Source organism: Apteryx rowi, unplaced genomic scaffold (genome assembly GCF_003343035.1).
Source record: "Apteryx rowi isolate R43461 unplaced genomic scaffold, aptRow1 scaffold_103, whole genome shotgun sequence".
Classification (NCBI taxonomy): Eukaryota; Metazoa; Chordata; class Aves; order Apterygiformes; family Apterygidae; genus Apteryx; species Apteryx rowi.
In genome coordinates, this window is record NW_020447231.1 from 573528 (window position 1) to 601463 (window position 27936).

Consider the following 27936-nt stretch of genomic DNA (forward strand, 5'->3'; position numbering starts at 1 on the left):
CATGTTCAGGCAGTGGCTCTATATTCCTCCTGGGCACCTGTCCCTGCTTCTACCTCTTGTACACTTCCTTTTTTATGTCTGAGTTTTGTCAGGAGCTCCTTGCTCATCCATGCAGGCCTCCTGCTGCCTTGATTTCCTGCTTGTTGGGGTGGACCATTCTTGAGCTTGGAGGAGGTGATCCTTGAATATCAGCCAGCTCTCTTGGACCCCTCCAGGGCTGTATCCCATGGGATTCTTCCAAGCAGCTCCCTGAACAGGCCAAAGCCCGCTCTCCTGAAGTCCAGGGTGTGACCCTGCTTTTTGCATTTTTCCCTCCTCACAGAATCCTGAACTCTACCATTTCATGAGCGTTGCAGCCAAGATTGACCCCAACTTTCACATCTTCAACCAGTTCTTCCTTGTTTGCAAGTATGAGGATCATCAGAACACCTCTCCTCGTCAACTCTTCAATCACCTGTGTTAGGAAGTTATTGCTAATGCATTCTATAAACCTCCTGGATTGCTTGTGCCCTGCTGTGTTATCCCTCCAGCAAGTATCAGCAGGGTGGAAATCCCCCATGAGGACCAGGGCCTGCAAACATGAAGCTTCTTCCAATTGTCTGTCATCTACTACTTCTTCCTGATGAGGTAGTCTATAGCAGACAACCACTACAATGTCACTATCCTTGCCCACTAGTCGTGACCATTCTGTTTTGTATACCTACATTTTGCTTTTACTTTTACCCAAACAATTGTCAGAAATTAAGGGGGATTATGGCGTATTTGACAAACAAGGTATTTCACTGTCGTGAATCCTGAGGCGCTGTCATGACACCCAGCACTCCAATCTTATTCTGAAGGACACTGAGGAGGTAATGGCGCTTCTCCACTAGAGCTGTATGAATTAAGTGTCAGTGTCAAAAGGATGTCTCTACAGAACTAGCACTAGCTGAACGCAAGACAATGATGAGAGTGGACTGAACCTTGATGGCCACCTAGTAAACTAGCATTTCTTGCAAAATAATTTCCCACTGATTGCTCCCCATTGATATTAGAAGGAAATAAAGTCCCATTTTATCCAAGAATCTATATGCCAGATTGGCATCTTCTGCCAGGTCAGTAATAATAAGGGAGTATGACCATGATTTTGAAAGGTATCACTAAGTTCATTTTTAAAACTAATGTTAAATATCAATGTCTCAAAGGGTAACAGTAAGCTTCATTTTGAGTAGGCATACATACTGAAGGTCTCATATTCAGATAGTTGCCCTGCATCCCTCAGCTGAAGGCAGCTCAGAAGATAATGTTGATATTGGTGTCCCTGAACAAAATGCTATTAGCGCTATCCCATTGCCCTCTTCTCCCCACCAAAACAGGCATTTACAGTATTTTCAGCTAAACAAGAGGACAAAAGCAGTCTTTACCATACCTCCAAATTACTCCCACTTGGCTTGTCTAGACCACAACTCAGTAGTGAATACTATTAGCCTGACCAAATCTGTCCTACTCTTTCTGTCCTCCGCTCTCTCCTTGTTCACTTGATTTTTCTGTTTCACATTGCCCAAAGCCTAGATGCAAAGCTCTCTAGGACAGGAGCTGTTTGGGTCTGACTACTGAGCAGGATCTTTAGGAAATACAAGAATACAAAACCAAGAGCATCTAAATCGTAATACTTTGTAAATACTGACATATTTATTCAGTGGCCTCACAAAGTATGCAAGTGTAAGTGATGTTATTTTACAAGAAGGAAAATGTGGAACCAAAAGGTTATGCAGTGTGTTCAGCATCATGTGAAAAGTCCTAAGGAGAATCAGAGTTCTGCTCCTTGCAAAAACTGCTGAGGAATCTGTCTCTGGGACAGCAGTTAGCATTGGGGTTAACATCATCCTAGTCACCGTGACAATTTTCATGCTTTCCTCAAGTCTCAGGCTTGGCATCTATCAACATTAGCTCCCCAAAGTGCAGCTTCTGTTTTCTATTTAGATGTAGTAAAATGGGCAGTTTTCTGCAGCACCTTCCTTTTCCAGAATTGTTATAAGACTGCATTAAAGTCACAGCCCCCAGTCCATGGTTGAACACCTTTTGAGCCCAGATCAAGATTATTATATCGCCCTTTGGTGTTTGACTTGGTAGGTTTTGCTGGCATCAGGTATCGAAGGTTCTTCCAAAATCTGGAATTCACAGGAAGAGATTTATCCTTTTTCCACTTCACAACCCTTTGTGATGGTAAAAGAGATAGTGATTCTGGCAAGAAATTATAGTCACTTATAGGCATATATTCAATTAATATGATCTTAGTTTTCCTTTCAACCAGAGCTTTATGAAGTCCACTCTCAAGTTCATATATGGCTCTGTCAGAAATGTAGTTCTGGCTCAGTATAATGATTAATCTTCGGCTTTTGTCAATAAATGAATGGATATCATCAACAACAGCTGCAAATTAAACATATATGTGTTATTAAACTAAATTGAAAGGGAAGGCACTGAATCGACTTATCTTTTAACAATCACACGTCTACCAAAAATGTTCCCCTTATAAAGTGACAGCATGTAAATATCCTGCCTTTAAGAAGAGAGTAATATGCTTTACAGATTACAAGTCTGAAAGAATGAGTTCAGGTATCGCCAGAGCTTGTTCTCCAAAGCAGACAAGAGCCCCCACACTATCCCAGGCTATCCTAGACAACCATCTGTCAGTAGTCACATGGACAGAATGGTGATAACAGAGTTTATTGTGCTTCCAGTCAGCTGCCTCTTTGACGGCTCTTCCATAATAAACACCATTAGAATGATTCCACACAAAGTCATCCACAGCCAGTTTACCTCAGTTTACTCCTTCCTTTATATCACCATATACCCCACTTTATCACCAGTAATCGAAGGTTGATAATACTAGCATTGCCTGCTAATTACAATAGGATATGTTATGACAGAATGAGTTCCAACTGAATTTTAGATCTAAGACTTTTGTCACAACAATCTGTGAATGAAATCAAATGGTGATATCTTTCAAACACGCATGCATGTAATGGAATTCTCATGCACAATTTTCTGAACTCTCTCCAGTTTCACAGGATAACAATGTCTTCAGAGACCAGAGATCTATGAAAGATGCCTTGTAAGGAAAGACAAAGCAAACTGCTGATGTAACCTAAATAAAAGAAAACTGAGAGGAGAAGAAAGTTGACAAGGATATTCCTGTAAAGAGGAAGGAAATACTCTACTTTCCATGTCCACAATGGATCACAAGAAATAAGGGGAATAAGGGGAATAAGGAATAAGAACAAGGGAAACTGCTGCAAGGAAGAATTAGATTGGACACTTGTGAAATTTTTTTTTAATACTTAAGAATAGGGAAGAACTGAAACAAATGACTCGAAAAAGCTGTGCATCTCCCTCTGGTTGGAAAAATATCAATCAGGAATGGATAAAGTCAGAGAAGATCATGCTGTGCAAAGAAGGGTGACTGACCTTATTGTTCTGTATTTTTAACAATGAAACTCTATCCTCCAACTAGATCTTTGGACTAAATTGAATCCCCCAGTATATTTTTGTCAAGCACCTATAAAAGGCCATCTATAAGTCATTTAGAGATCAAAATTTCCACGTTCTCATTTCTATCTTCTTCTCCCTGTGGAACCCATTACAGTCACAAAGCAGTGTCCACTGCCACACTGAAGATACAGAAAAACATAAAAGTAACACCAGGGTAACTAGTACCAGAACTATGAGCTGCTTTGCGTGGTAAATGCAAGTTCATTCATAGAAGCCTGCCCTCAGTGAACACAGAGAAATTGCACTATTACTATGAAACATCTGGCATTCTGTATGTTCTTACTCAAGCCTTCTCCATGGTAGCATGTTCACCTATTCATCTTGATTCTGTGCAATTAAAGATGCGTGTGTATGTATGTATGTGCATATGTATTCATAAAAATACATATATATAATATATAAAATGCACACATGCTGTCTTTGTGTGAAAACAGTCTAGATTAATTGAAAAATGTGGCATTTCAATACATGACACATTTGACAGAGTTCCTTCTAATTGCAGACCTTTACCTTTCTGTGAAAATGCTGTGCCAATTTAATGACAAGAATACTCATTATACTTACCTCCTCCAGGAGATACATCCCTCTCAAATATACACAGCTTGTAACCAAAATTTTCTTCTAATATCATGGGTAATATATTCAGAGCAAATTCTCTCTCTTCTTCACTAGGAGACACACAGTCTTTCAGGTAAGACACAAAAGCATCATATTCTTTTCCATCTGGAAAGAAATCACCAATTTTTGTCTTGTTGGCAACCATTAGAAATAGAGTATCTGACCCACCATTCTGATTTTCAGAATTAGTGTCTCAGCAGCAAAGCATCTAAAAATGGCTGTTTTTTCCTCTGATTCCCCAAATGGCCCTCAAACAAAAAATTCCTGGACCAATTTGAATCTGGCACAAATGATACTGATTGTATTTGGCAAATATTTGAAAATAATCTTCCCTTTCTCCATGGAGATTTTTTAAAATCGGATTTATTTAACTCATTAATTTCATATCTCGTGATCATGAAAATGAAGGGATTGATTACAGACTAGCATGCAAAAAATGTGACTGCAACCTGATATGAATGTCATAAAAATAATATTGCAGATTTTCACATTTATTTTACTGTTTATCCAATACTCTCATGTAGTGCTATAGAATGGGTACTTGCAAAAGAGAATAAACCAACTTAATACTTTAATGGCTTAGAGTTATAAGCCTATATCATGTTTGGTCATGCTTTTGGCAGTTATTTACAAACATAAAATCCAAATAAGACCAACTCAGAATCCAGGTCTGCCACATATGGGAATATCTAATTGAACCTTGCAACAGGATAACTATCTGGATTGATACAACAGGATGCATAGCTTTACACCATAAGCAGTGTTTCTTTGCTTTCTTTTCCTGATACCTTCCCACACATATTTCATAAGAGAGAGCACAAACTAAAGATGGTGAAACCCTCCACATTCAAGAGCTCTGGGAGTAGAGAATCTATTGCCTAGCATCAGACAATCAATTCCTCCACAGCGGCCTAGTCCAGGTCATCTGAGGTCCCAGTGAGTCGATATGCAGGGAGAGCTAACATCAGTGGATAGATAAATAACACTGGCAAGCACAAATGACATTCATCCATTACTAAGAGATCTCCAACCACTGCAGTTTATCCAAGATATATCCAAGCTGATTTAGAGATTGAGAAGGGCTAAGGAGATCACATATATATTGATACATATGTGTGTGTGTGTGTGTGTGTATATATACACACACACACACACACACACACACACATACACACAGCAAGTATGCCTCACGACAATTTTCAGAAATACAGCCACAGATTGAAATTTATATCCAGAATGAGGTAACTGTCAGGCTAGCTCCGTAAGTCCAGGTCACAGTCATGCTGTTTAGTAAGATACCGGCAGTGTGTTCTCCTTAAAAGCATTTAGTGACAAATCTATTAATAGCCTTTACAAGAAAGGAGGCATTTTAACCTCAAGCACAGGGGCATCAGTGAAGTGAAAACAAATTTCTCTCTCTCTACCTATCTGACAGCTCCAGAGGGCTCATCCTTTTTACAGATACTTGTATACTTCCCCACCTTTACCAACAACTCTCCAACTTTCATACTGAAGTCATACTGCAGAACAGAACATACCAGAATAAAATCTAACTATGTGCATTTTACTGTCTTCCCCAGAGGCAGCTTCTTTACTAAATGTATCTGCTTCTACTGCCCCAGGTGTATAACAACTTACTTTAGCACCTGTCAATCAAGTTCTCTTATACATACTCTTTGCTGTTTCTACTCACTAAACTCGTGGATTTTTTTTGTCTCTTCCTCAAATATTCTTGTTTTACACATCCAACATAAGCTATTTTTTATCAATACACTTATTTCAATGTCATACCTCCAGCAGTGTCATCTCTTCTACATATGTTCCTGTAGAATAGAACTAAGTCAACTCTGAATGTCACACAGACAACCACCACAATTACAGCAACACATAGAAATATTACAGCAAGGACCATCCCAGTTGTAAACATATGCACAGGCAGATCTTGGGTGTTCCCTGTAAAACAGAAACCCAGAAAATATAGCTTTAACAAAATACTATATGATAAGATTACATCAGTAAATGCTCGCATCATCTTAAAACAACCCAAACAAATCATACTGTTGATGTAAATTCTTTCCTCTTAACACTTTGAGCACGCTTGCATGCCATCGATCCTGAGATGGACAAGAATTACAGAATGAGGATTACTTTAGAAACTGGAGAAATAATCTTGCATGCATATACCCCCCCACAAACACACACATAAATGAGCTGTATGTGTGATCAAGAATGAGACTCCAGATCCTCAAAGATGTACTGCGTTCCAACTGGTGGCTATACTGGCTCACCCACTTTATGATGAGTTTTCTTCTGGATCTTTGTTACTTCCTGTTATTCTCCACCTTTCATCCCTATCTCAGCTCATCCATAACAGCCACTGATGTTCCCTTTAATCTCTTTGGTCACGATCTTTTCTTTTTCTTCTGTCACTATTGTCTTCTGAGCTTTTTGGTTTGCTTATTCGGTTATCTTCCTCCTTTTGATTCCAAATACATATTTTTAACCATTAAATCTTTGAGAAGTCCTTTGCGAAGGCACTATCATGCCATGCTCGCACCAGTCTGTATTTCATTTTCTTTATTATATACTGCATCTTTTAAGACTGTCAAGTTCTACTTTGCACTTGTGGAGTTAAATATTTCCTCCCAGTAAAACTGGGAAAGGTCTGACAGTGATGGAAAAACAGAAGCAAATGCCTATTTGCCATGAATCTCCAGACTGTCTGGATTCTAAATGAGAAATTTTACTGTATGGTAGAGGTCAGCACTCCAAGCTAGAAGGACAGAGTACCTGATAAGAGCAAAACCATCAACCGGAACGTTTGAGGCATTAGCAGGAATATAAAAGATTGCCCTTCCCAGGGAAAAAAAAAAAGTCATATTTTAATTTTAGAAACAACAGCTTTTAGAAACAATGTGGTCCAAATAGAAGACTCTGGGCTGCACCAAGCTTTGGGTAGTTATCACCTGATCCCACCAATCCGATAGGTACGAGAGCACAGGGGAGTTATCATAGGAGCTACTAAACATGCTGCAAAGGGATGTTAACCCAGCAGAAGCATAGCTCATCCTCCCCCAGCTGTGTCCACAGCAGCAGTGGTTTAACCACAGAGCGCTCAAACAGCCGCTCTAGCAGAAGTAGCAGCAGAACAGAAAGAATCAGCCAGGAAATTTGTTAAGTCCTGCACTAAGAGGGACCAGGGCCACCATAAGTATGAATATGACTGCACAGATGTTCTGAATCAGTATCCAGTCCTCCGTATTGAGAAGGCTGGCATGATCTCCATTAATAATTACATATGAGAAGTATAATTCATAGATTATACTGTACCTTTCTTCAGTTTCACTACTTTTATTCGCGTTCCTTCATCATCTTGCAACATGCAGGTGAAATTACGATGCATGTCCTCCTCCGTTACTTTTTTAATCCGTAATAGCCTTGTGACATAAAACTTGTTTCCAATACTGCAACAAGAAAGGATGTTAGCAACACTATCTCTATGGAAATCTACAACCAGCTGAGAGGCAGATTTTGAGAAAAAGATTCTACAAGAACTTCATTTCATTGAATTTGCAGTCCACAAAATGCAGAACACAAAACACATACAAACAGAAGTGCAGTATTTTCTGGAAACCTACTGTAATTTTTTGAACTCTTCTTCACATATTGAAGGCTCATTCTCAGGGATACCTGAACATTTTTCTGGAAATGTGTGGTTAATTGACCAGTAAAGGCTGGCATCTTCTGGCACAAAATAACCCAAGAAACCTGTGCAATTGAGTATCTCTTCTTTGCCTAAACAAAGCATAACATAAGAATTAAGATCTAGTCAGGAGTAGCATTCATGTTCACAGTGCAATAGTATGTCAGATTTCCAGGCAACATATCCAAGGAGCTGTCCTCCTTTCTGGATTTAGTAGCCCCTACACAATGTTTCATACATGCTCCAGCTATACTGGTGGCAGCTTTGGCATCTGTGCACAGGGCTCTCTTGCACTCTATTACACAGTGTAGTCATCCACTGTCTTCCCCCAGATTAACCCTGTAGCAGCCAGAAGAATTTAAATAGGCCAAAGCATTTCAGACTTTAGAGAATTAAACCATGTGTTGCAGGCAGAGAACAGGAGAGGACAACCTATCCCCAGTGCTGAAGTAATGGTTTTGCAGAAGTAGGTAACTGGTAAAGGGAATTATAACCAATGGATTATTGTAGCCAAACTACACATCAGGACGCAAACAAAAGCCAAAACCTTGGTACTTCCTGAACTCTCATGGAAGAAATTGCCATCCCAGCATCACACCTGGCAATCAGCATAATCCTGAATGTGTGAATAAGCCAGTCATCTACTTTGTACCACTTCAAAGCACTAACTGGAAGTGAAGGGAACCACTCCCTCCAGTCTGATTAATTATAAGAAAAAAGTAAGAAGACAACTGTAGACACAGGAAAGTAGAGGCAGCAGACTGCAGTTCTGGAATATGAGATATGCATATGAGCAACAGAGGAGGTACCATATATGATTTTGGAGACTGGGGGATGGAGGACTGGACAACCACATGGGAAAAGCCCTAAGGCACACAGCAGGAAAAAGACAGGTAAATTTATGTTGTTAAGAATTATTTAGAGTCTCAATCTCAAAAATCTTGGATGGTGTCCAATACTGTTGGGAGCCTGCAGGCCCTGTTATCTAACCTGTTCCCACATAGATGTATAGTTAAGGTTTTGACTTTTGACATGTAATAAATTCTTTTCAGTGACAGATCTGCTTACTTGCATTGCCAGGACTGTTAGCCCTCATACTTCTCATTTCTCTGCAGAATACCATCCTAGGCTGCATCAGGTATTAAGGGTATTACTCATTATTATTGTTCACTAAACAAACTGGCCTTCTTTCACACATCATTCCATGGGGTTTACTATCTATGAAAGGAAGCCATGAAAAGCTGGTTTATCGTAACCACCATTTTCTCTTGCTGATCATAGCAACAACCTCAGCTTCTGCCTCTGTATGAGGGTGAATTTAGTGTACTTTTATATCAGTCATGAAATCCACCAGGAAAATATAATCAGATGTGAAGATGGAACAGATCCAGGAGGGCACACAGACAATTCTTAGTTTGATTAAACTTAACCAGACTATCAACAATAAAGAGATCAGAACAAAAGCACATATATGCAGCAACTATCACAAAGATTCTTGTACTAATTTGATACCTATTTGTGTTTCAACTTCTTCATCAAGTCCAACTATCTCCAGAGTTACAGCCTCTGGTGCATCTAAGATAAAAAGAAAACTTGCTATTGGAGTAACAGCTTTCTTATATTCTAACACAGTAAAAATGATACATTTGCTTTATTTCTAAAACTAATCACATCATAGATTCCATCTAATTAAAAAAAAATATCTGGACCAAAACAGTATGCTCAACACTTTGGCATTATTGAGTAGTTTAAAACATAGTATGTCCTGTTGAATTTTTTTCAAGTGCATACATATACAGTGTACAATTTACAATTGCTGGAAACACTCTCACCCAAAACTCTTGATAAATTTATTTGACTTGCGGTGGCCAATTTTGATAAAACTAAAATTACAGGGAAAACATACTAAATAATTTTTCCCAAATTGATAGCAGGTAGTATAAACTTCTGCTTCTGCTTTTTTATGTTTGAAATTATTGCAGAATACATCAGATCACTATTATATATTTATCTAACAAGAACTGGAATTAAGAAATTATAAACCACACCCATAACTCCTAGGCAAATAAATTTAGGAAGAAGCTTCTTCCATAGTAAGGAGAACTTATAAATATGGTTCAAAATTTTCAGAAAGCTTTCTTACCTTCTTCTACTACCAGATGAATTGTACTTGTGCTGTGGAATATCTTTCCTTCATGAGTGATCAAAATTTTACAGGTGTATATCCCAGAGTGTTGAATTGTTAAAGTTTTAAAATCCAGTTCCCGCTCTGTTTTATTTTGATAGTTCTTACAGTCCTATAAAGACAGAAAATACTAGTTTGCAGCAAACATACATTCAAAACCTGAAGGAAGACAAAAATGATTTTCAAAGCAAAATTCCAATGAGACAGTAAAAAAGCAATGGTGACACTTATCTGACCTAAAAGAGGTGGGGGCTCAATTTTCAGACATGCTCACCCAATTGCAACATGTGAACATTCAACCCAGTAAAAGTTGAGAGCACTGGCATTTCAAGTAAGTTATCTGGGTATAAAAATATTGCATCAGGACTTTAAATGCACTCATCTGTTTTGTCAAAACCATGGCTCAGGTCTGGAGGTGTTGCCTGTCTGTTACCAACAGTGTTTTCCTAAGGTGTCTAGACTGCTGAGAAGCTTTCATTTTAAAGCAAAATGCCTAAGAAAGTGAACCTCTCAGCGGGTGACAAGAATTGGACTCACTTCTGTTTGCCCTCCCCACACTCCCAACAACCTCTGATTTTTTTTCTGCAAAAGAAGAAAATCTTAGTTGAGGACATGGAAAGCACCTGTTAAGTGAAATGTCTCATGAAAACTCAGCAATATGTGGGTCTAAATCACGCTAGACCAAGAAGGGAAATGGACACTTGTGCCACATTTCCTGGATGCATATGTTTACCCTGGGCTCTTACACAAAACCTTGTGTCACCATCCCCATTTTATCTCCACTCAGTGTGTCAGGAAGGCTTTGAATATGTTCATTAGATCAAGCTCCTAAGGATACTGAGGCATAGACATGCCTGTTTCATGTATCTCAAATAGGATTAGGCATGAGAATGGCATCAGTTCAGTTTAGCCAAGAGACAGGTCAGTCTTGGGTATGCTCCTTTACTGAGGAAAACATACCTATCTATGGCCTTTGAGGCCCCTAAGGACAAGCAAGCAGGGCTGGGGTTCATATTATTGGAATAATTCAGTGCTAGCACTTAAGCCACCTAAGCCCTTTTCTGGAACTGAATCAATGCCTACATGAGTGAACAGTGTCTGCAACTCCAACTGATCAAGTGTGCCAACCAGTACACCTGCAAATTCCTGAGAGGAATAAGGAGTGCTAGTGAAGATGCTGAGCAGGAACAGACTGGAAGAAAGCTATTCAGGGTGCTTAATCCAATGGTTGAGCACAAGAGTCAACAGTTACAAGTACCTGCACAACTGTATCCTGTGTTCTGATGAAAACTGTAGTACAGTGATTTGTCTAAATTGAACGGAACCAGATCCATTACACAATTTGCAAAAAATGTTCATAAACAGCAAAATTTACAAGTTCTCAATTACTTTCCAAGCACATGCCAAATGTAAAATATCTTGGCAACTCATTCAGTGTCAGGATAATATATGTACTAGCAAAGTAGCAGCTGGCTAAACCGGCTGCTGGCTAAATCAACAGAGGCATGCACGTCAGATCTTTTACCACTTCCAAACTACCAGGGTATTAATAATTTCTGATTACAGGTACATTTTTCTAACAAATCTGAGAGCAGAGAGAAACCTTCCTTTCTTCCCCAATTACCAGAGAAATTAAATCTTTGCAAGGTTTACAAGGTTTGTAGATGCTTCTAGAAATCTGTTTTGTAATTTGTTTTTCCTGCATCAGATGTTTTGTTTCTATAGCCAATGATTTGAGTGACACTGTTTCAATAATTACCTTGTACCACGTTATACTGTCATTTTCATTGACAGATAGATCATTGCATCTCAGTGAATGACCACTTCCAGCATTTTTAATTTCTGTAGTTAAGTGATTTTCGTTGAAACAGCTGCTTTTATTTCTTTCAAGTACATTCAAGGTCCACTGCTGAATTGTGAAATTTTGTTTTCCATCACTATGAAAAAAAATGCAAAATCAGTTTAGGAGATTTTTAAGGAATGCAGCTTAGCAAGTTACACAACAAAATAAAAATAAATGCTCTAATACATCTGTTAGGTGAAAAGTATGTCAATACTGAACTGATTATTTATATTCCTTTTCATTACTTTTCCACCCCCAAATAGGTGTTTCCCAAAACAAAAGAGGATCTAAACTAAATTGTCTATCACAAAACCTTTGATAATGCAATTTTATCTATGAAATATAGCAACATCTATTATATTGACCAGAACAAAAATGTAACCATCTGTGGTGTCATGTAAAGTTACAAGTGAGCATAAAAGAGTTTCAGGAGCTTGAATCAGCCAGCAATCTTACAGGTATAATTCCTACACTTTGACAAGGTTTAAAGAAGTAACTGAAAAATATTATTTGTGAAAAATGTCAAACATGAGATGAGAAACTCTGCTGCTGTTCACAAAGTTACATTACTCTTTGTTCGATACTGTGCAGAGAATCATCAATTTATCTGTGGAAATAATTTCTAAACCATGCAAGTCTTGTGAATTACAAAATCAATTATTATGGATTCAAGCACATCTGCAAAAGAAGGCATTTTGGAAAGGATACCCCTCTTAGTCTTTCATTGTCCACAAATCAGAGATCTTCAGTTAGCTGGTCACCCCAAACTGACTGGAAGTGTCAGAAACTAGCCCTTCTACAGCATGTTTCATCACATTCTAATATAATATGTATAAAAGGTCAGACAAATATACTCTAATCATGCTTCTTTTGACTATCTAAGAGCTGACTGTTATCATCCAGACATCTACTAGGTGCTATCCACATATTTCTTTAAAGACTAAGATTATAGCTGTGAATTATCTCATTGTTGGATATGTCCAAATACATGACCACCAGGAGAACAGAAGCTGGAGGAGTTTTGGTGAAGTTAGGGCTTAAGGGAAAGTTGTATGTTACTGTAAGTTAACGGATGAGACTTCCAGAATAATGTCTAAACCACAGCTTTCAGATTTTTTCCTAAATAAGTAAGGTCTGACAAAACAAAAGCATTAAGCACAGAACACTTCCCTCTTGCTTCAGACATATCTTTATAAATAGGTTTGAATCTTTCTGTCTCCAAGAAAAGAAAAAGGAATTGCTCCCAGGGGAACTGAGACTAAACAACAGTGAAGAGTCATTTCACTGAAACGGACTAAGGGGACAAAGCAGCTGAAATGGAGAAACAAGCCTGATGAGTGTATCGACTTTCAACACCGTTCTTGTGTGATACGCCTTTTGCTGTTACAAGAGTCAGAAGAACAACTAGAACATCATTTATATGATGAATTTAGCTCAGGTTTTTTTTGGCTATGAGCTCCCCAACATATTTGCTTTGCTCACCCTTTTCAGATTGTAACTCTGTTTTAGTCTACAGACTCTCCTTGCTCCTCTCCCTCATTTGAGGTACTCACTATTCATAGCTGCATTGACTAGCCAAGCCAAAACACAGTGGTTTGGCTTCTCAATCAGTTAACTGTGGTGTTATAAACAGGAAAAGCCTTACCAAAACATTTTCATCAGAGATATACTTGCATGGGTGTTCACAGTGGGTGGAGTCTAGCTCACCTATTCTTCAACACCACAGTTACACATTTAAATCAATTTAAATTGATCATAGTCAGCAGTGGGATCCCAGGCCACAGTCACCCTTTTAGAATGCAGTTTACGTGACCTGTTTTATATGTCTGTTTTAGGACAAGATAATCTGCCCCAGAAATGCCACTGTCTCTCCCTGACAATAAAGGTACCTCAGATAATTAGCTTGGATGTAGACATCTACATTTGTTCAGATAAATACCACCAAATACATGTTCTTACTTCAGTGTCACACTCGTATGTGAATACTGCCAGAGAAGTAATAATGGATCTAGCCATAAAATACACAGAATTTTATTATCTAGAGTCAGCAAATGGAAGAAAGTCATCAGCAAGGCCGCGTGTTCCCCTCAGCACTATCACTGCACAGGGGCTTTCTTCTGTGACAGTATTTAGTGAAATCACTTCAACAAATACAAGGATTTCACCTTAAGTGAAACAAGATATTTCAGCTGTTGAGCCAAATTCTGGCCTAACAAGAAAGGTGAAACTTCCTAGAAGGTGACAAAGCCATACCTATGAAAATTAAGTTGAATTTGGCTTATATCTTTTCCATTTCTCTGCCATACACACGATTTTCAACAAAAATGCGCTGTTACATTGTTTACACGGCTAATGTCTGTGTTATATTTCTATGCAGATTTTCACTTACTGATATTCTCTGGTCATACCGTGTGGGGAACAAAACCATTTCTGGCTTAACAGCCTTTCAATACCCCTCCCAAACCCACCAAAGAGCAACAACAAAAACTAGCTTGACTCAACAGAGGTTACAGGGATGTGAAAGCCCTTAGAGCAGGTAATTCAAGTTTACCATAAAGACTGCATACATATCCAATTCTAAGTCATCCCTTAGCTATTTCAACGCAACAATCCAGTGTTATCTCAATATTTCTAGCTACTACAGGAAAATGACACTCTGTCTTACAAAGTACAAGCCTAAATCTAAAAAAGCGTATTCTCATTGCTTTCAACAGTTCTAGTCAGGTTACAGGAGTAAGCAGTATTAGGGCCTCAATATGTACCGCATATATCCATTCTTTCACTGTTTCAGGAACCTGTAAGTTCCCTCAGTTTCAAGGTCCCTAATACAGAGCAGTAAGATGACCTGTTTTTTTTCATTTTCTGGGTTTTTTTCTGACAACCACAGGATATGGGCCACGAAAAACTATACAAGTAACAAATCCTGCCAAAGATGTGTGACATAGATATTCTGCTTACCACTATCACACCAAATACACAAAATCTTTTATTTTCAAGAAATGTTGCTGAAGATGTACAAACTTATGCTTACTGATGAAGTCTATTAATACCTGAATTTATTTCCTAAGCCTACTGCATCAACACATATGTGCAAACACACAAACCTGCACATACACATACACACATGCTTTAGCTATCTATGCTATGTGTGAGCAGGACAATTCTGCTTTACCTGGAAAACTTCTGATTCTTCTTTATATCAAAAATAGGTGGATAATGCACCATAAATTCATCATTAAATTGTTTTCACCTCTCTTTTCTTGCACATTGTCAATTGTAAAAAATTAGAAAAAAATCACTTAAATTTTTGCAAAAGCTGTCCACATTGTGTTGTCTTATTTTTCTTGAAACTTCACATATGTTTAATTAACACTTTGTTCACTAAAACTGCCAGAACTGTTATCACCATTCTAATAAACCATTTCCCATATAGCTTATACTCAGATCTAAATGGAATATTTGAAAATAAGCAAAAAGATAAATGAAAATATACTTAGAATATGTACTTTTCAGAAGAAAAACACCAATCTATTCTAAATGCTCTGAAACAAAAGAAAGTTCAGTTATAATTATCATTCTTATTAAAACTGAAACCAATTCTGTAGTCCACAGTAGTCCACAATTTCCTTCACTGTAGAAAAATATTTCTGCAAATAATCTTCCCTATTCACTGAAATGTAATTACTTCAAGATGCTTGCCAGTCATGAGAACCATCAGACAAACCACTCCCAAGACCCCATGTAAATCCCCCACAAAATTTCCCATTGATTAGAACTGTGAAAAGTTACCACATGAGGATTTCTAGATTCTGGCATGTGCCTTCGTTCTGATTCCTAACAAAAACCTGAATATCTATATGGGCCTAGCAGAAGGAAATTCTTAAAACAAACAAACAAACAAAAAAAAAAAACCCCAGTTGTTTCAGATTGGTGAGAAGATAGTCTTTTAATTCAGAAACCTTTTTACGGAAGTAAAAGTGCTTTCTTCCAAAACTGATTTTTAAAATATGGTATTGTAATATAGTGTGATAGAAAATGAAACAGAAATGGGCTTCATAATGGAAAATCAAACCTCTTGATTCCAAATGAATACTTTGATATAATCAAAACCTTTTTTCACAATTTCTGGCTGAAACGAACCAGCAAAATCAAGATACTTTGCAAAGGATTCAGATATTTTTGTATTTTCCAACAGATAATCATCTTACCAACTTTGTCCTAATAGTTTTACTTAAGATCTTTTCCTCTCATTTCCTTCTTCTATATGTAAGGTTGTATCCTTCAACTTTGAAGTTTATATTTTTATCATATACATTTTACATAGTTCTTGTAATTTACTGTGGATTTACTGTTGTTACTCCAAATCCTTTAAACAATCACAAATGACAGGGATTGGGAATTAAAGTTGGGGTTGTCAAAACTTTCCTCTCACGTGTCCTTTATTTTAGATTTACTATGACAACCTCCTTTGGTAGTGTGGTGATTCAGGTATGCTCCTCACCTAACCCTCCGCTTGCCACAATAAGGCAGAGAATGCTTTTTATAACATTGATGAGGTGCTGGCAGTAGAGTTGTTAGATTAAATAGCTTTTTAGCGCCATATTTAGTGAAGTGACTACAGAGATGACTGATCAAAACCATCAATAATATAATAAAACTATAAAGCCAAATTCAGATTTGGTATGAAAAGCACAGGTCCGTAACAATGGACAAACTTGTGTCAGGTATTACCTAATGTCAACCCTTAAGGGTCAAAATTGAGCTTCTCCTCTGCTACTTCAGACAGATGTCTGACTCAGTAACCTACTGCCACTGGCATTATTGTTGGCAACACTGGAGAACAAAGTAGCCAAACTACCATATTCATCATCCTTAAAGACAATTCCCTTAAGATCAGGTTTGAGATACACTAGCAAAATTTTGCTCATGCTTTACCTACTATTTGATGAAAAAGTGGCCTAACATTGAAAAGAAATCACTTAAAACAGAAAGTAATGATTAAATACAAGGCATACCTTGTTTTATCGAGCTTCACTTTATTGTGCTTCGCAGATACTGCTATTTTTACAAATTGAAGGTTTGTGGCAACCCTGAGTCAAGCAAGTCTATTGGTGCCATTTTTCCAACAGCATGTACTCACTTTGTGCCTCTGTGTCACATTTTGTACATTTTTTTTTAGACATAATGCTATTGCACACTTAATAGATTACAGTATAGTGTAAACATAACTTTTATATGCACTGGGAAATCAAACTTTGTGTGGCTCGCCTTATTGCGATATTCACTTTATGGCAGTGGTTTAGAACCAAACCCACAATATCTCTGAGGTATGCCTGTAGTGATAAATATTTACTAATGAGTAATGAGTAATATTAATGAGTATTTTTGCTCTACTTGGAGAATTTCCCCTTTTTATATTTAGCATTTCAGATGAAATGACTCAGAACTTTTTAAAATATGAACAAAACAATCATCATAATGATACATGGAAAAATATACATTACGTTTTCAGCTTCCAAATTAGGTTTAACTTAAAACTGTAAACTATTAAACTGGTGGCTGCTGTGTTATTAGAGAAACGTGGACAGCATTTTTCAGCACCTTAGTCACATAACCAAGCTGTAACCTTTAAGAAGCGGGCGAGAACCTTAAAAATACTCCCTGAGAAACAGCACAAAGCATTAAGCACGACACACAAAATAATTTATTTAAAATGAATGGTTAATTCAGTTGTAAATGGTGAACTACAGGTTTGGTGCAAGTCAGTCATAAGAACTCCATGTAAAAAAATCTTGATTTAGTCCTTTGTCTGTCAGTCTTTCTTCATGATGTAATAAAAAATACCACAGACAAATGAGCCCCAACCTTATTTTTCATTATGACTCACGGTGTTCTACAGCAGTATGAAATCAAATCCAATTATTTCATTTGTTCTTTGAGTAGCTCCAAGTTATGAAAAGTTTTGCACAGAAGCCAGAGTTCAGTTATGCCACTATTCTTTTATTATCTTACTCCACAATTAGTCCCATTAATTTACTAGGTAGGCCTCATAGATTGCATTCCACCTGTTAGAGTAAGGATGAACGGGTGTGGTGCAGAAGACAGGCAAATGTTTCCTTTTACTTGGCAGTAAGATTAACAGAAGGATTGCCTATCACTCATTTTGCTTAGGTAGTTAATCATAAAACAGCAGAACTGCTAACTCCTTTATCAAAACTCCATAGAAGCTTTGAAAAGCTACATCTGCCTACAGCTATTTGTAAATACTATGGGTCTGCCTGAGCGGTTATCGTGAAATGATGTGGAAAATGACACCACGGTCAATGTAGTTCTCTGCACTTGCTTTGAATAGATGCCACTAACAATATGAAGCAGAACATAGAAATTGTCATCTTTATAAACAACTGCAAAGGCAGGATGTTCATCCACATGTTTGTTTACCCACCTGCGAGTGACAGAGTAATTCCCAGAGTCACTGAGTTCAGCTGGCCAAAACTCCAGAAAATTCATTTGTGAAACAATTCTGTGTGTTTCTTTTATCAACTTCTGCTTCCCAGCATTTTCTCTGTACCAGTTTATTGTGTATTCTGCTTTCTGAAAACGTTCTTGCATTGACTCAGGAAAGCAAAGGAAAAAGTATTCCCCTTCTAGTATATCAATGGAGGCACGAAGGGGACACAGCTTCTCTTCACAGAAGGAGGAAAAAAAACACATTAGGAAGCCATATACTTATTTCAGAAAATGAGGCTAGCCTGACTATAATGTGCTCTGCTGTGCAGCTGGTCTTTTTTAAAGAGATTTTCTTTCAGCAGAGTAGTTTGGCAGTATTCATTTATTTCAGCAGTATTTATTTCAACCTGAGAATTCAGTTTTCCAAGTCTGTATTCCACCTTACTCAAGCAAAACTGGAAGGAAAGGAGGATAAAAAAAATGGAAATTTCCTTATGATTCTTTTAGTCCAAAAGTGTCAGAATCAAATGAGCACAGATGGCAAAACCTGGCCTCATTCTGTAATAAAGCAGCTGCCACAAATGGAAGGATGAAGGAAAAATTCTTCACATATGATTTGTCTTGACAAATATGGCTAATCCTCAGAATTGATCAACTACCATAAAAAGAGATGCTATAAATTAACGCTTGCATTTTCTCATCTTCTTAATTAAAACTAAGTTATTAAGTGGCTATATTTCTTAAAAACTTTAGATAGCTTCAGAAAACCTCTCTCACACTGAGATTGTATGAGTAAAATTTAGTCTCAAAGTATCCTTTTCCAAATAAATTTCCAAAATGTACTTTTGCATGCAGGAAGTCATACAAAATACAGAAAAGGAACCAAGGCCTACCATAAAGAATCACGAATAAAATAAGTCTTCAGTATCTATTTCTCCTGAGATTCCCAGAGATTATTGTAGTTTAACAAGTACTGTGACTATACTTCTGAAAAGCCCCAAAAGAAGCAGATTCATTCTCTTCCTTGCTGTGATTCTCCACATAGCTATGCTTTTATACAACATCATCAGCTTGTCTCCAGGCAACATCTTGGTTCTTTTTCTTTTATAATTTTGTTATTTATGCAGAGAACAAACTTCCAAAGTTCAGAACCACATTGAAATTAACAAAACCATTAAGATTTTGTTCTTTGATTTGCCTTAATACTTCTGGTAATAAAGCTCAGAAAATCCAGCCATTTGCCTGACTGTCTCCCAGTATGAAAACTCTCAGCAATTTTCAAGAAGATGTCATTTATTCAGCAGATATTTAAGGTTTTACTGTTGAAGTGAGAACTTATACTTACTTACCAGTGGCAGATCCAATGATAAACATTAACAAAAAAATCATAAGAGGCATTTTCTTGAGTTACTTATCACTTCTCCAGAAAGATGAAAAGTGTATTGTTCTTGGTTGTACTGAAAGCCTAAGAAAAAGATTCATAATTCATCACAAGTACAATGAAATGGACCACTTCAAAGCTTGTAATCAGTGTAACTAATGGCTGTTATTGAATAGGGATTTCCAGGTGGAAAGTTATTCATTTTTATCATAACAGGTATTTTCACGTATTAGGTCACAGAGTTTTCTTGGCAAGATTTATTTTAAATTCACAAAGCAATGCCAGATTTCTTTCCTCCATTTGCTCATTCATTAGATACACTGTGTACTCTCGATTAAAATTACAACCTTAATGATAGAAGTACCCAAATTTAGACCACAAGTCAGTAAACAGCTACCATTGAATAGGACAGCACTTTTTTCCCCACAGAGTCAATCTTTGCAAGATTAGACCTTACAGAAATACAGCTGATAGAAACCTTGCTTGCTTTCAGTGAGAACCTCACAATGTTGTTAGATTGGACACCCTGGTGTTCAATTGTTTGAGCCTGTTGGAAAACAACGAGATCTATAATTCTGTCTTACGTTTTCATCTACAGAACAGATAGGTACCAGCACTGAGAGGTTCTAATGTTTCCATTGAGGAGGGAGGACGAAGAAGCTCCTGTTCAGTTACTTTATATGAAGTCAATTGAACTTCCAAGGACAAATGCAAAACATAACTAAATAATACCACGGTGGAATCTATGAGATTCCTCAGAAAAGTAGGTTCCCACAACCAATAGCACAGCCAATGCTAACTGTACCTCGGTTTTGCTCACAAGACAAACAAATTGGGTGCATAAGAAACTCAGTTCAGCCGCCACAACCAAGACAGACAACTTTCCTCTGTTACTGAGCCAAACATGCACGTACAACAAATGTGACACACACATAAGAAACATGTTTCATGGACAGCTGACAGAAGAAATCTCTTTTAGGATTCCATTTCTTTGGTTTTCTTACCTAAACCTCTTGCAATTTCAGAACATACTTACTGACTGTTTTAAGACACTGTCTTCTGATTGTATTTACAATCAGAAACTTCTCTCGATAAAAAGCAGTCGGACGTTGTGGCTATTGCATTTAAAGCAATATTACAGAATGACACCAAGATGTGTAACTGCTCTTCCTCTTTTATTGTTCTGCCCAATTCATTACAAGGATGCCCTCATCCCATAAATCACTGTAAGAAGATGAAAGAACTGTATCACATCCTTTTTTAAACTGAGTGATAGATGGACCCAGGTTTAGACAGCATCTGAAAGAAATCGGATGCTGCAACAAGCAACTTTCAAGTGGCCATACAGTAAACTTCTCAGACCTGGTTTCAATTCCCTGCTACTCATGGAGATTCAAAGTCTAACATTTTACAAGGAAAGCAGGGCCTCTTTCTTTATTTTCATTTCTTGGATTTACTTTTGTTTTGTTAATTTTTCCCCTTGTGAGACTAACTTATCCAAAAGAAACACAGCTGTTATAGACCATTACAGTAAGATCCACCACATATAGATAAAATCATAAACAATCAGATTTTAACTCTAAATCCCATTCTTTGCTGGCACACCATGTCAGCACAACAAGGGAAGTTTTGGTGAACACAGAGCAGAGCCCTTCATTCCTTTAACTGGAATTAAAGAACACAGTATTATGTAAAATACTTAATAATAATCAGATTTGGGATTTTTGGCTGCTGTTAACAGGCAAAACATACATCCTCCATTGTACTCTCACATTGCTGCTGAACCTGATCAGTTTGTCTGAAATTGTTCTGCTTCAGGCTAACAGTATTTACATTTGAACCATATGGTTTGCAGTACTCTACCATGAAACACCAAGAAAGGAAAAAAATAAAAAGAGAACTGCTCTTGACAAAACTCAGCTAATATAAAAACATTTTTTAAGGAACAAAACAAGGTTTCTAATTTTCAGAAAGAAATGGGGAGATATTTTAGAAGACAAAGATTCTCTGTTCAATAAAGGAGGGATTACAGCAGAATTACAGAGACAGTCAACAGGCAAAATGCCATGGCAATAGCAGGGAATGACAGTTTCAAACTGTTGTTTGAAAACAGTTGTCTTTGAAGCCCAAAGCAACAGGGGCTTTAAGCATGTTTTTCAGATTTCATACATGCTCAAAGCCATTGTTGGACTTTAAATACAAAAGAAAGATGGTTCTAAAAAATCATAGTGCCATTGTAAAACCAACAAAATTTTAATCAAAATGAAGGTTGTAAATTCTGTAAAGTACATTAGCGATATCTCATGAAATAGATAATTGTATGTATTTAAGCATCATTATAATTATTCTTCAATTTCCTGGAATCCCGAGAACATTTTGGAATAAAAAGGAGCTGATACATCAGAGTGATCCTTAGTTTTGATCAAGTAACTCATTTCAGTCAACACTTTTGGAAAGAAACCTGAATTTGGTCCCAAAGGGCTGTGACTTCCTTTTTTTTTTTTAAAAAAAGCCAACAGATTCTTCTCAACCTCAGATGGTTTGAGCAAACATTTTGGGGTCAAGTGAACAAACCACTAATTTTACCTCTTTAAGGATGGCTTCTTGTGGAATTGAAGTCTTTTTCAAACAGAATATACAGTGTCGCAATTCATTCAAGATCCACAAAGAAAACAGATCAGCAAAACTACCTTAACCTTACTAAAACTAAGCAACTTTCTGCAAGGATTAGTAGTTATTGGTTAAAATGAAAATCCATCTTCATTTCAAACAACGTTAACGAAGCTGTTTACTCACTAGGCAAATCTTGCCAGGATGACAGCTGAGGCAGAGGTAATCTTCCAAACTCCAGGCAGGTACAGCTTGTACTAACAAATCTTCTGGGCCTTACTGTATCACTGCAACAGAGAGTAACCTCTCGAAATAAGTGAGACAACACAAAGACAGCTCAGTCTGAAAAAAAATCCCCAAACAGGAAGAGCGGAATTTGCCATTTTGCAAACTGATACTTCAGGGAGGAAACCAGAAAAGGCTGGTACGGGAAATTCCTTTTTAGTGGCATTGATTGGAAAGGCAGTAGTAAATTATGCTGACTTTTCTAAATGAGGCACTTGGGCTCGCGATAAATGTTTTTTTAAGAACCATCTGTTCCTGCTACCATCTACAGTGGTATGTGAGGAGTCTGTCCCGCTCCAATGCCAGCCAGGCGCGAGTGAAAGGGCCAGGGCCGTGTCAGCAGGTGGCACGTGCTGAAATAAGCCCTTTGCAGAGCTAAACTAGTTACAACGTTTCTGTGATTTATAAATAAATAAATAAATAAAGTACACCCGGGGCCCGAAAGAGAGTGGGCTGGGGGTATGCGAGCTAGGCGGCGGGCGGGGAGGAGCTGCCGCAGCACCGCTGTCAGGGGAAGCTCCGGGGGAGACTCGCCACTGAGGCGGGGAGGCAGATTTGGGGGCCGGCGCCGGGTCCCGCCACCCCCTCAGCGCTCGCCCGCCGCCGCCCGCAAATGGCGCCCCCCAACATGGAGCCGCGCGAGGGGCGCCACCGCCCGCCCCCCTCCGCCGCCCCGCGGCAGCCCCCCGGGGGCAGTGCCGGGGAGGCGGCTCCGCGCCGCGGGGAGGCCATACGGGGCGCCTCGCCGAGGGCGTGGAGAAGGCGCGGCGGCCCTCGCCCTCCCTCCCGGCCCTGGCCGCCCCACGCCCTACCTGGCGCCGCGTCGCCCCCGGCTGCGTCGGGCTCTGCGGCGGCACCGCGGCTGCCACTTCCCGCTTGCGGCCCCAAACGGCCCCAGCACTTCCCCCTCGCCGCCCGCCGAGAGCGGAGAGGGAAGAGGCGGCCGGGCCTGCCGCGCCATCCCGCCCACCGGGCCGCGGCGCGGAGGGAGACGGTGCGGGCCGGGGGTGGATAAAACCCCGGGTATTTTGCCCACAAGTGGATAAAACCCAGCCGGGACAACGGTGGCAGGCGGGTGGGCTGCAGGAAGGGTGATCAGTGCTTCAGGAGCCTTCCCTCTCACGGCCGTCAGGAAGAAGGGAGCGCGGACATGATGTCGTCAGCTATCTTTTTGTCAAGACACCACTTCCTCTGCTTTTCTGCTGAATAGCTCACTGCAGGGCTCCTTTCCCAGAAGTGTGATGCTTGAGGAACGTGTATGTTAAGCTAAATCCGCCCCCTAAAGGGCTAGGCTTTTTTGAGGCTATGCGAAGAGATACGGGGTATTCTGAAAAGGTGATACTCTGCAAAGACATCAAAAAAAGAAATACCCCACCTTCGAACCCTCACAAATTATGATCTGCAGGAAAAGAGAAAAGGCAGAATATGTTGATCCTACAAAAAAATCTACTGATGCCTTGTCTTCCGATTTCATTGCTATTTTATGTTGCTAGCATCCCCTTCAGGGGGGGAAGAGTAATGCAAGCCTTCAAGGCACAAAACATGTTATAATTCCTTTACTGTGAAAGCAGTGCATGAATTCACCTCTAAACAAGCCTTCATGCCACCAGCTTGCGTGCCTTTTTAGCCAAATGTTGATATATTGGAGCTGTAGTTCCACTGAGGATTTCTGACAGCTGTGTTTCCTGTTTAAGTACTGTTCTTGAGTAGATGAATGCTTGCCCCTGTTTAGTTTGCATGAGTACTTTATTCCAAATGTACTGTATAAAGATTTCATTGTACTTCTAAAGGAAGTTACTTTGATTGCAGCACAAAGATTTTTATTCCTTCAGAATTTCTTTTATTTTGACACTATCCTTTTTATCTTCAGAAATCTGTCTGCTGAAAGCTAGCTTTTTTTTTTTTTTTTAATCTGGGACACCTGGGTACGCAGAAGTTCCCTACAGCAGCAGGTCATTCAGAGATAAGACAGGCACATTACACTAAAAAAGGAGGCATCCCATAGACCTGGCTTTTTTGCATGTTTTACTGCTGAGATCAAGCAAAGAATCCCCGGATATTTTTACTGTCTTACCACATTTGGCTGCCTCATCACAGATTGAAATAATATGTATATAAAGGCAATCAGATCCTTACCTAATGTAAATCAGCACAACTTCAGGAAAGTCAGATGCGAATCTGACCCGCTATAACTACTTTAAAAGTGTGTGCACCTGGCAGTGCTACTTTGCAGTGTTTATTAATGATTCAGTGCATGATTTTAAAACTTAAAAGAAAGCCTTTATATCATAAAGTTGATAATAATTTTACAGGAAAGTCCAAAAATAATTTACAGCCAAGAAATAAATCAGTAAAGCAAAATGTTATCAGCTTTTTACTTTGACAGGCTAAGTCTCAATAGTAATGGTTTGGAAATATCCATTTTGTTTTATTCACTCTTTTACAACAATATTTTCCATGAGTTGTTCTCACATTCATTTGCTTTCATATGTTTTTGAAATACTCTCAAGTTTGTGAACTTTCAGCTGTGCTATAGAAAGCACCATGTTCAATTAGTTCTTTCAACTAATGTCATAACTATCTCTGAGATACATGAATGTATGTGAAAGGAGAATGATGTTCACAGTTTTAAGTCCTCAGATGAACCCAATTTTTAACGGAGAAGTAATAGTCATGTGATAAAGAAATAACTGGACTGTGGAAATAACTGCAGAGCAGGGCAGCAGCCTGGTCTGATCATGATGAAAATGGAAGCTCACAGCAATACTGAAAAACAGATTTTTCTATGAAGCTATGACCACCTGACCAATCAGCTAGTGAAAACCAGTTACTTCTCAGAATCTTCTTTTCCATCCAACACGCTCTACACTGAGGTGCTAACTGAAAACCTAAACTGTGAAACTACTTCCGTCATAAATAGCAACACATCCAACTCTCATAACCACAGGCTAAGACTGTTCTTCACGTCTAACTGGTAACATTCTTTGTTAATCTGCTTTTGCCATCTCTGTGTACCGGTCACATTAATTCTTAGTAGGCATTAAGTTGCATTGCATAGTTTTTCAGCATTATCTGTCCCTGATATAAAAAAGCAGGTTCCAGACTCATGACATGTCTATAAGAGCCTCTGGTGATCTTGGGAAGTTTGGGAATCTGCAAGTTACGCTTTTTCAAACTTTCCTCTACATTGTAGAATCACAGAATGATTTAGGTTGGAAGGGAGCTCTGGAGGTCATCACATCCAACTTCCTGCTCAGGGCCAGTCTTGAACAGCCGAGTCTTGAACAGCTCCAATGATGGAGATTCCACAGTTCCAAGGATGGAGATTCCGCTCTCTGTAGACCAGTTCCAATATTTGACTATGCTTATGGTGAAAAAATTTCTAATATCTAATTGGAATTTCCCATGTTCCACGTTGTGCCTGTTGCTTGTTTTGTCCTGTCACTGTGCTCCAGTGAGAAGAGTCTGGGTCCATCTTCTGTGTAACTTCCCATTAGATCCTTGTAGACAGATGCAAGGTCTGCCATCCTCTCCCTGTATGTCCTGTGCTTCAGCCCATCCAATCTTGGTGGCCCTCTACTAGACTCAGTCCAGTGAGTCACTGTCTTGCTTGTATCATGGAGTCCAAAACTTGACATAGTACTCCAGATCTCACAAATGCTGAACACAGACGAATAATTACTTTCCTCAACTCGCTGGCTGCATTCTTGCCAATAAGGCCCAGGATGTGGTTAGCCTTCTTTATCACAAGGGCAAACTGCTAGCTCAGGTGCAGCTTGTTGTCCACCAGGACTCCCAGTCTTTTTCCACAAAGCTACTCTTTGCTGAGTTGGCCTCCAGCCTATTTTGTTGGATGGGGTTATTCCATCCCAGATTCAGGACTTTGCAATGTACCTTGGTTGAACCTCGTGAGTCTTCTGTCAGCCCATTTCTCCAGCCGATTGCAGTCCTTCTAAATAGCAGTCCTGCCCTCTGATGCGTCAACCATCCCTTCCAGTTCGGTATTGTCTGCAAATCTGCTGGGTGCTGCCCATCCCATTACCAAGATCATTAATAAGGACATTAGCAATATTGGTACCAGTATCAGTCCCTGAGGGACACCATTAATAACTGGCTGTTAGCTGGGTTTTGTATGCTGATCACAACCCATTGATCCAACATGGATGTTTGGTCCAGCCAATTTTCCACTTACCTTTATCTACTTATCCTGCCCATATCTTACCAGTTTGGATATACGGATATTGTGGGAGACTGTGTCAAAGGCCTTGCTAAATTCAAAGTATACAGCATCCAGTGCTCTCCCATTGTCCACAGCACAGTTAGTCACCCATGATTGGTTCCTTGAAAATCCATGCTGCCTGTTCCTAGTCACCTTCTTGTGATTCATACGCTTGGAAATGGCTTCCAAGAGGATTTGTTTCATAACCTTCAAGGGACTGAGATCCATAAAGAGTAGAAACAGCTTTAAAGAATAAATTAGAAGGAAACATTATAACTTTCATAAATTTTGGCATGTAGTTCAAGCTTTAAAGTGGGAAAAATCATAAACTGCAAAAATATAGACCACTCATTATGTGCTCAAATTTCTATCACAGCAGCTGTAATTTTTCAACCCCTGAAAGAGTCAGGAACATACAGTTGTACATGTATAACTTTTCTATAACATGTTATCAATTTGTGTATTATCTTCCAAACAAGACTTGGCCAAGGCTGTAAGAGGTTGATGTTACATGCACTATAAATAATAGCTTTCCTCAGAAAGAGTCCTTCTACTGGTCAATCTCTTGGGGCTCACAAACGTGAATAAAAGGAAATGGTTCTGTGGCAGCAAACAGAATTGGTGCAGTGTAGGCAAAAGTCTCCCCTGAGGAAGAGAGGCTGGCCTGTTCCTGTATTGGCAAGAGAAGGTGAGGAGCCAAGATGGAAGGATTTAGAGCCTTGAAGGGTTAGATTGCTAGTACTTCAGCTGAGATACGGGAAGAATAGGGCTGCTCATGCACCGTGTGTGCGGCAGGAGCAACAGCCAGGCTGGCTTTTCAGGGCTGTGGTTTAGGCAAAGAAGCCAGCAGGGGACATGGCTTGTTATAACAACCTCAAATCTGAGCAATATACCTTATGGCCAAGCCATTCAACATGTTCGCATGAAGGGCTGGTTTATATTAAATGCATATGCAAGAAGGGAAGTACATTCTAATTGTTGTGTGCAGTTATCATACTTCATATTACCAGGAGCTAATTTTGGTTCTACAGAAATTACCAGTAGTTTCACCACTGACATCAACAAGCCAGCAAAGTCAATGCTCGTTCCTGTCTCTTTRTTTTCTCTT

General features: G+C 39.0%; 1 protein-coding gene across 1 annotated transcript; it reads right to left on the reverse strand.

Annotated features, from left to right (window-relative positions):
• Positions 1 to 1661: 1661 nt before the first annotated feature.
• IL18R1 (interleukin 18 receptor 1) lies at positions 1662 to 23762 on the reverse strand. The gene is made up of 12 exons (XM_026066462.1): positions 23422 to 23762; positions 22511 to 22611; positions 19683 to 19798; positions 18329 to 18569; positions 11800 to 11977; positions 9999 to 10152; positions 9368 to 9430; positions 7791 to 7947; positions 7483 to 7616; positions 5944 to 6105; positions 4099 to 4257; positions 1662 to 2412 (listed from the first exon to the last, which is right to left on the reverse strand). Exons 3-12 carry the CDS (start codon positions 19729 to 19731, stop codon positions 2012 to 2014), a joined length of 1698 nt encoding a protein of 565 aa, XP_025922247.1. The 5' UTR covers positions 19732 to 19798; positions 22511 to 22611; positions 23422 to 23762; the 3' UTR covers positions 1662 to 2011.
• Between the last annotated feature and the right edge of the window lie 4174 nt (positions 23763 to 27936).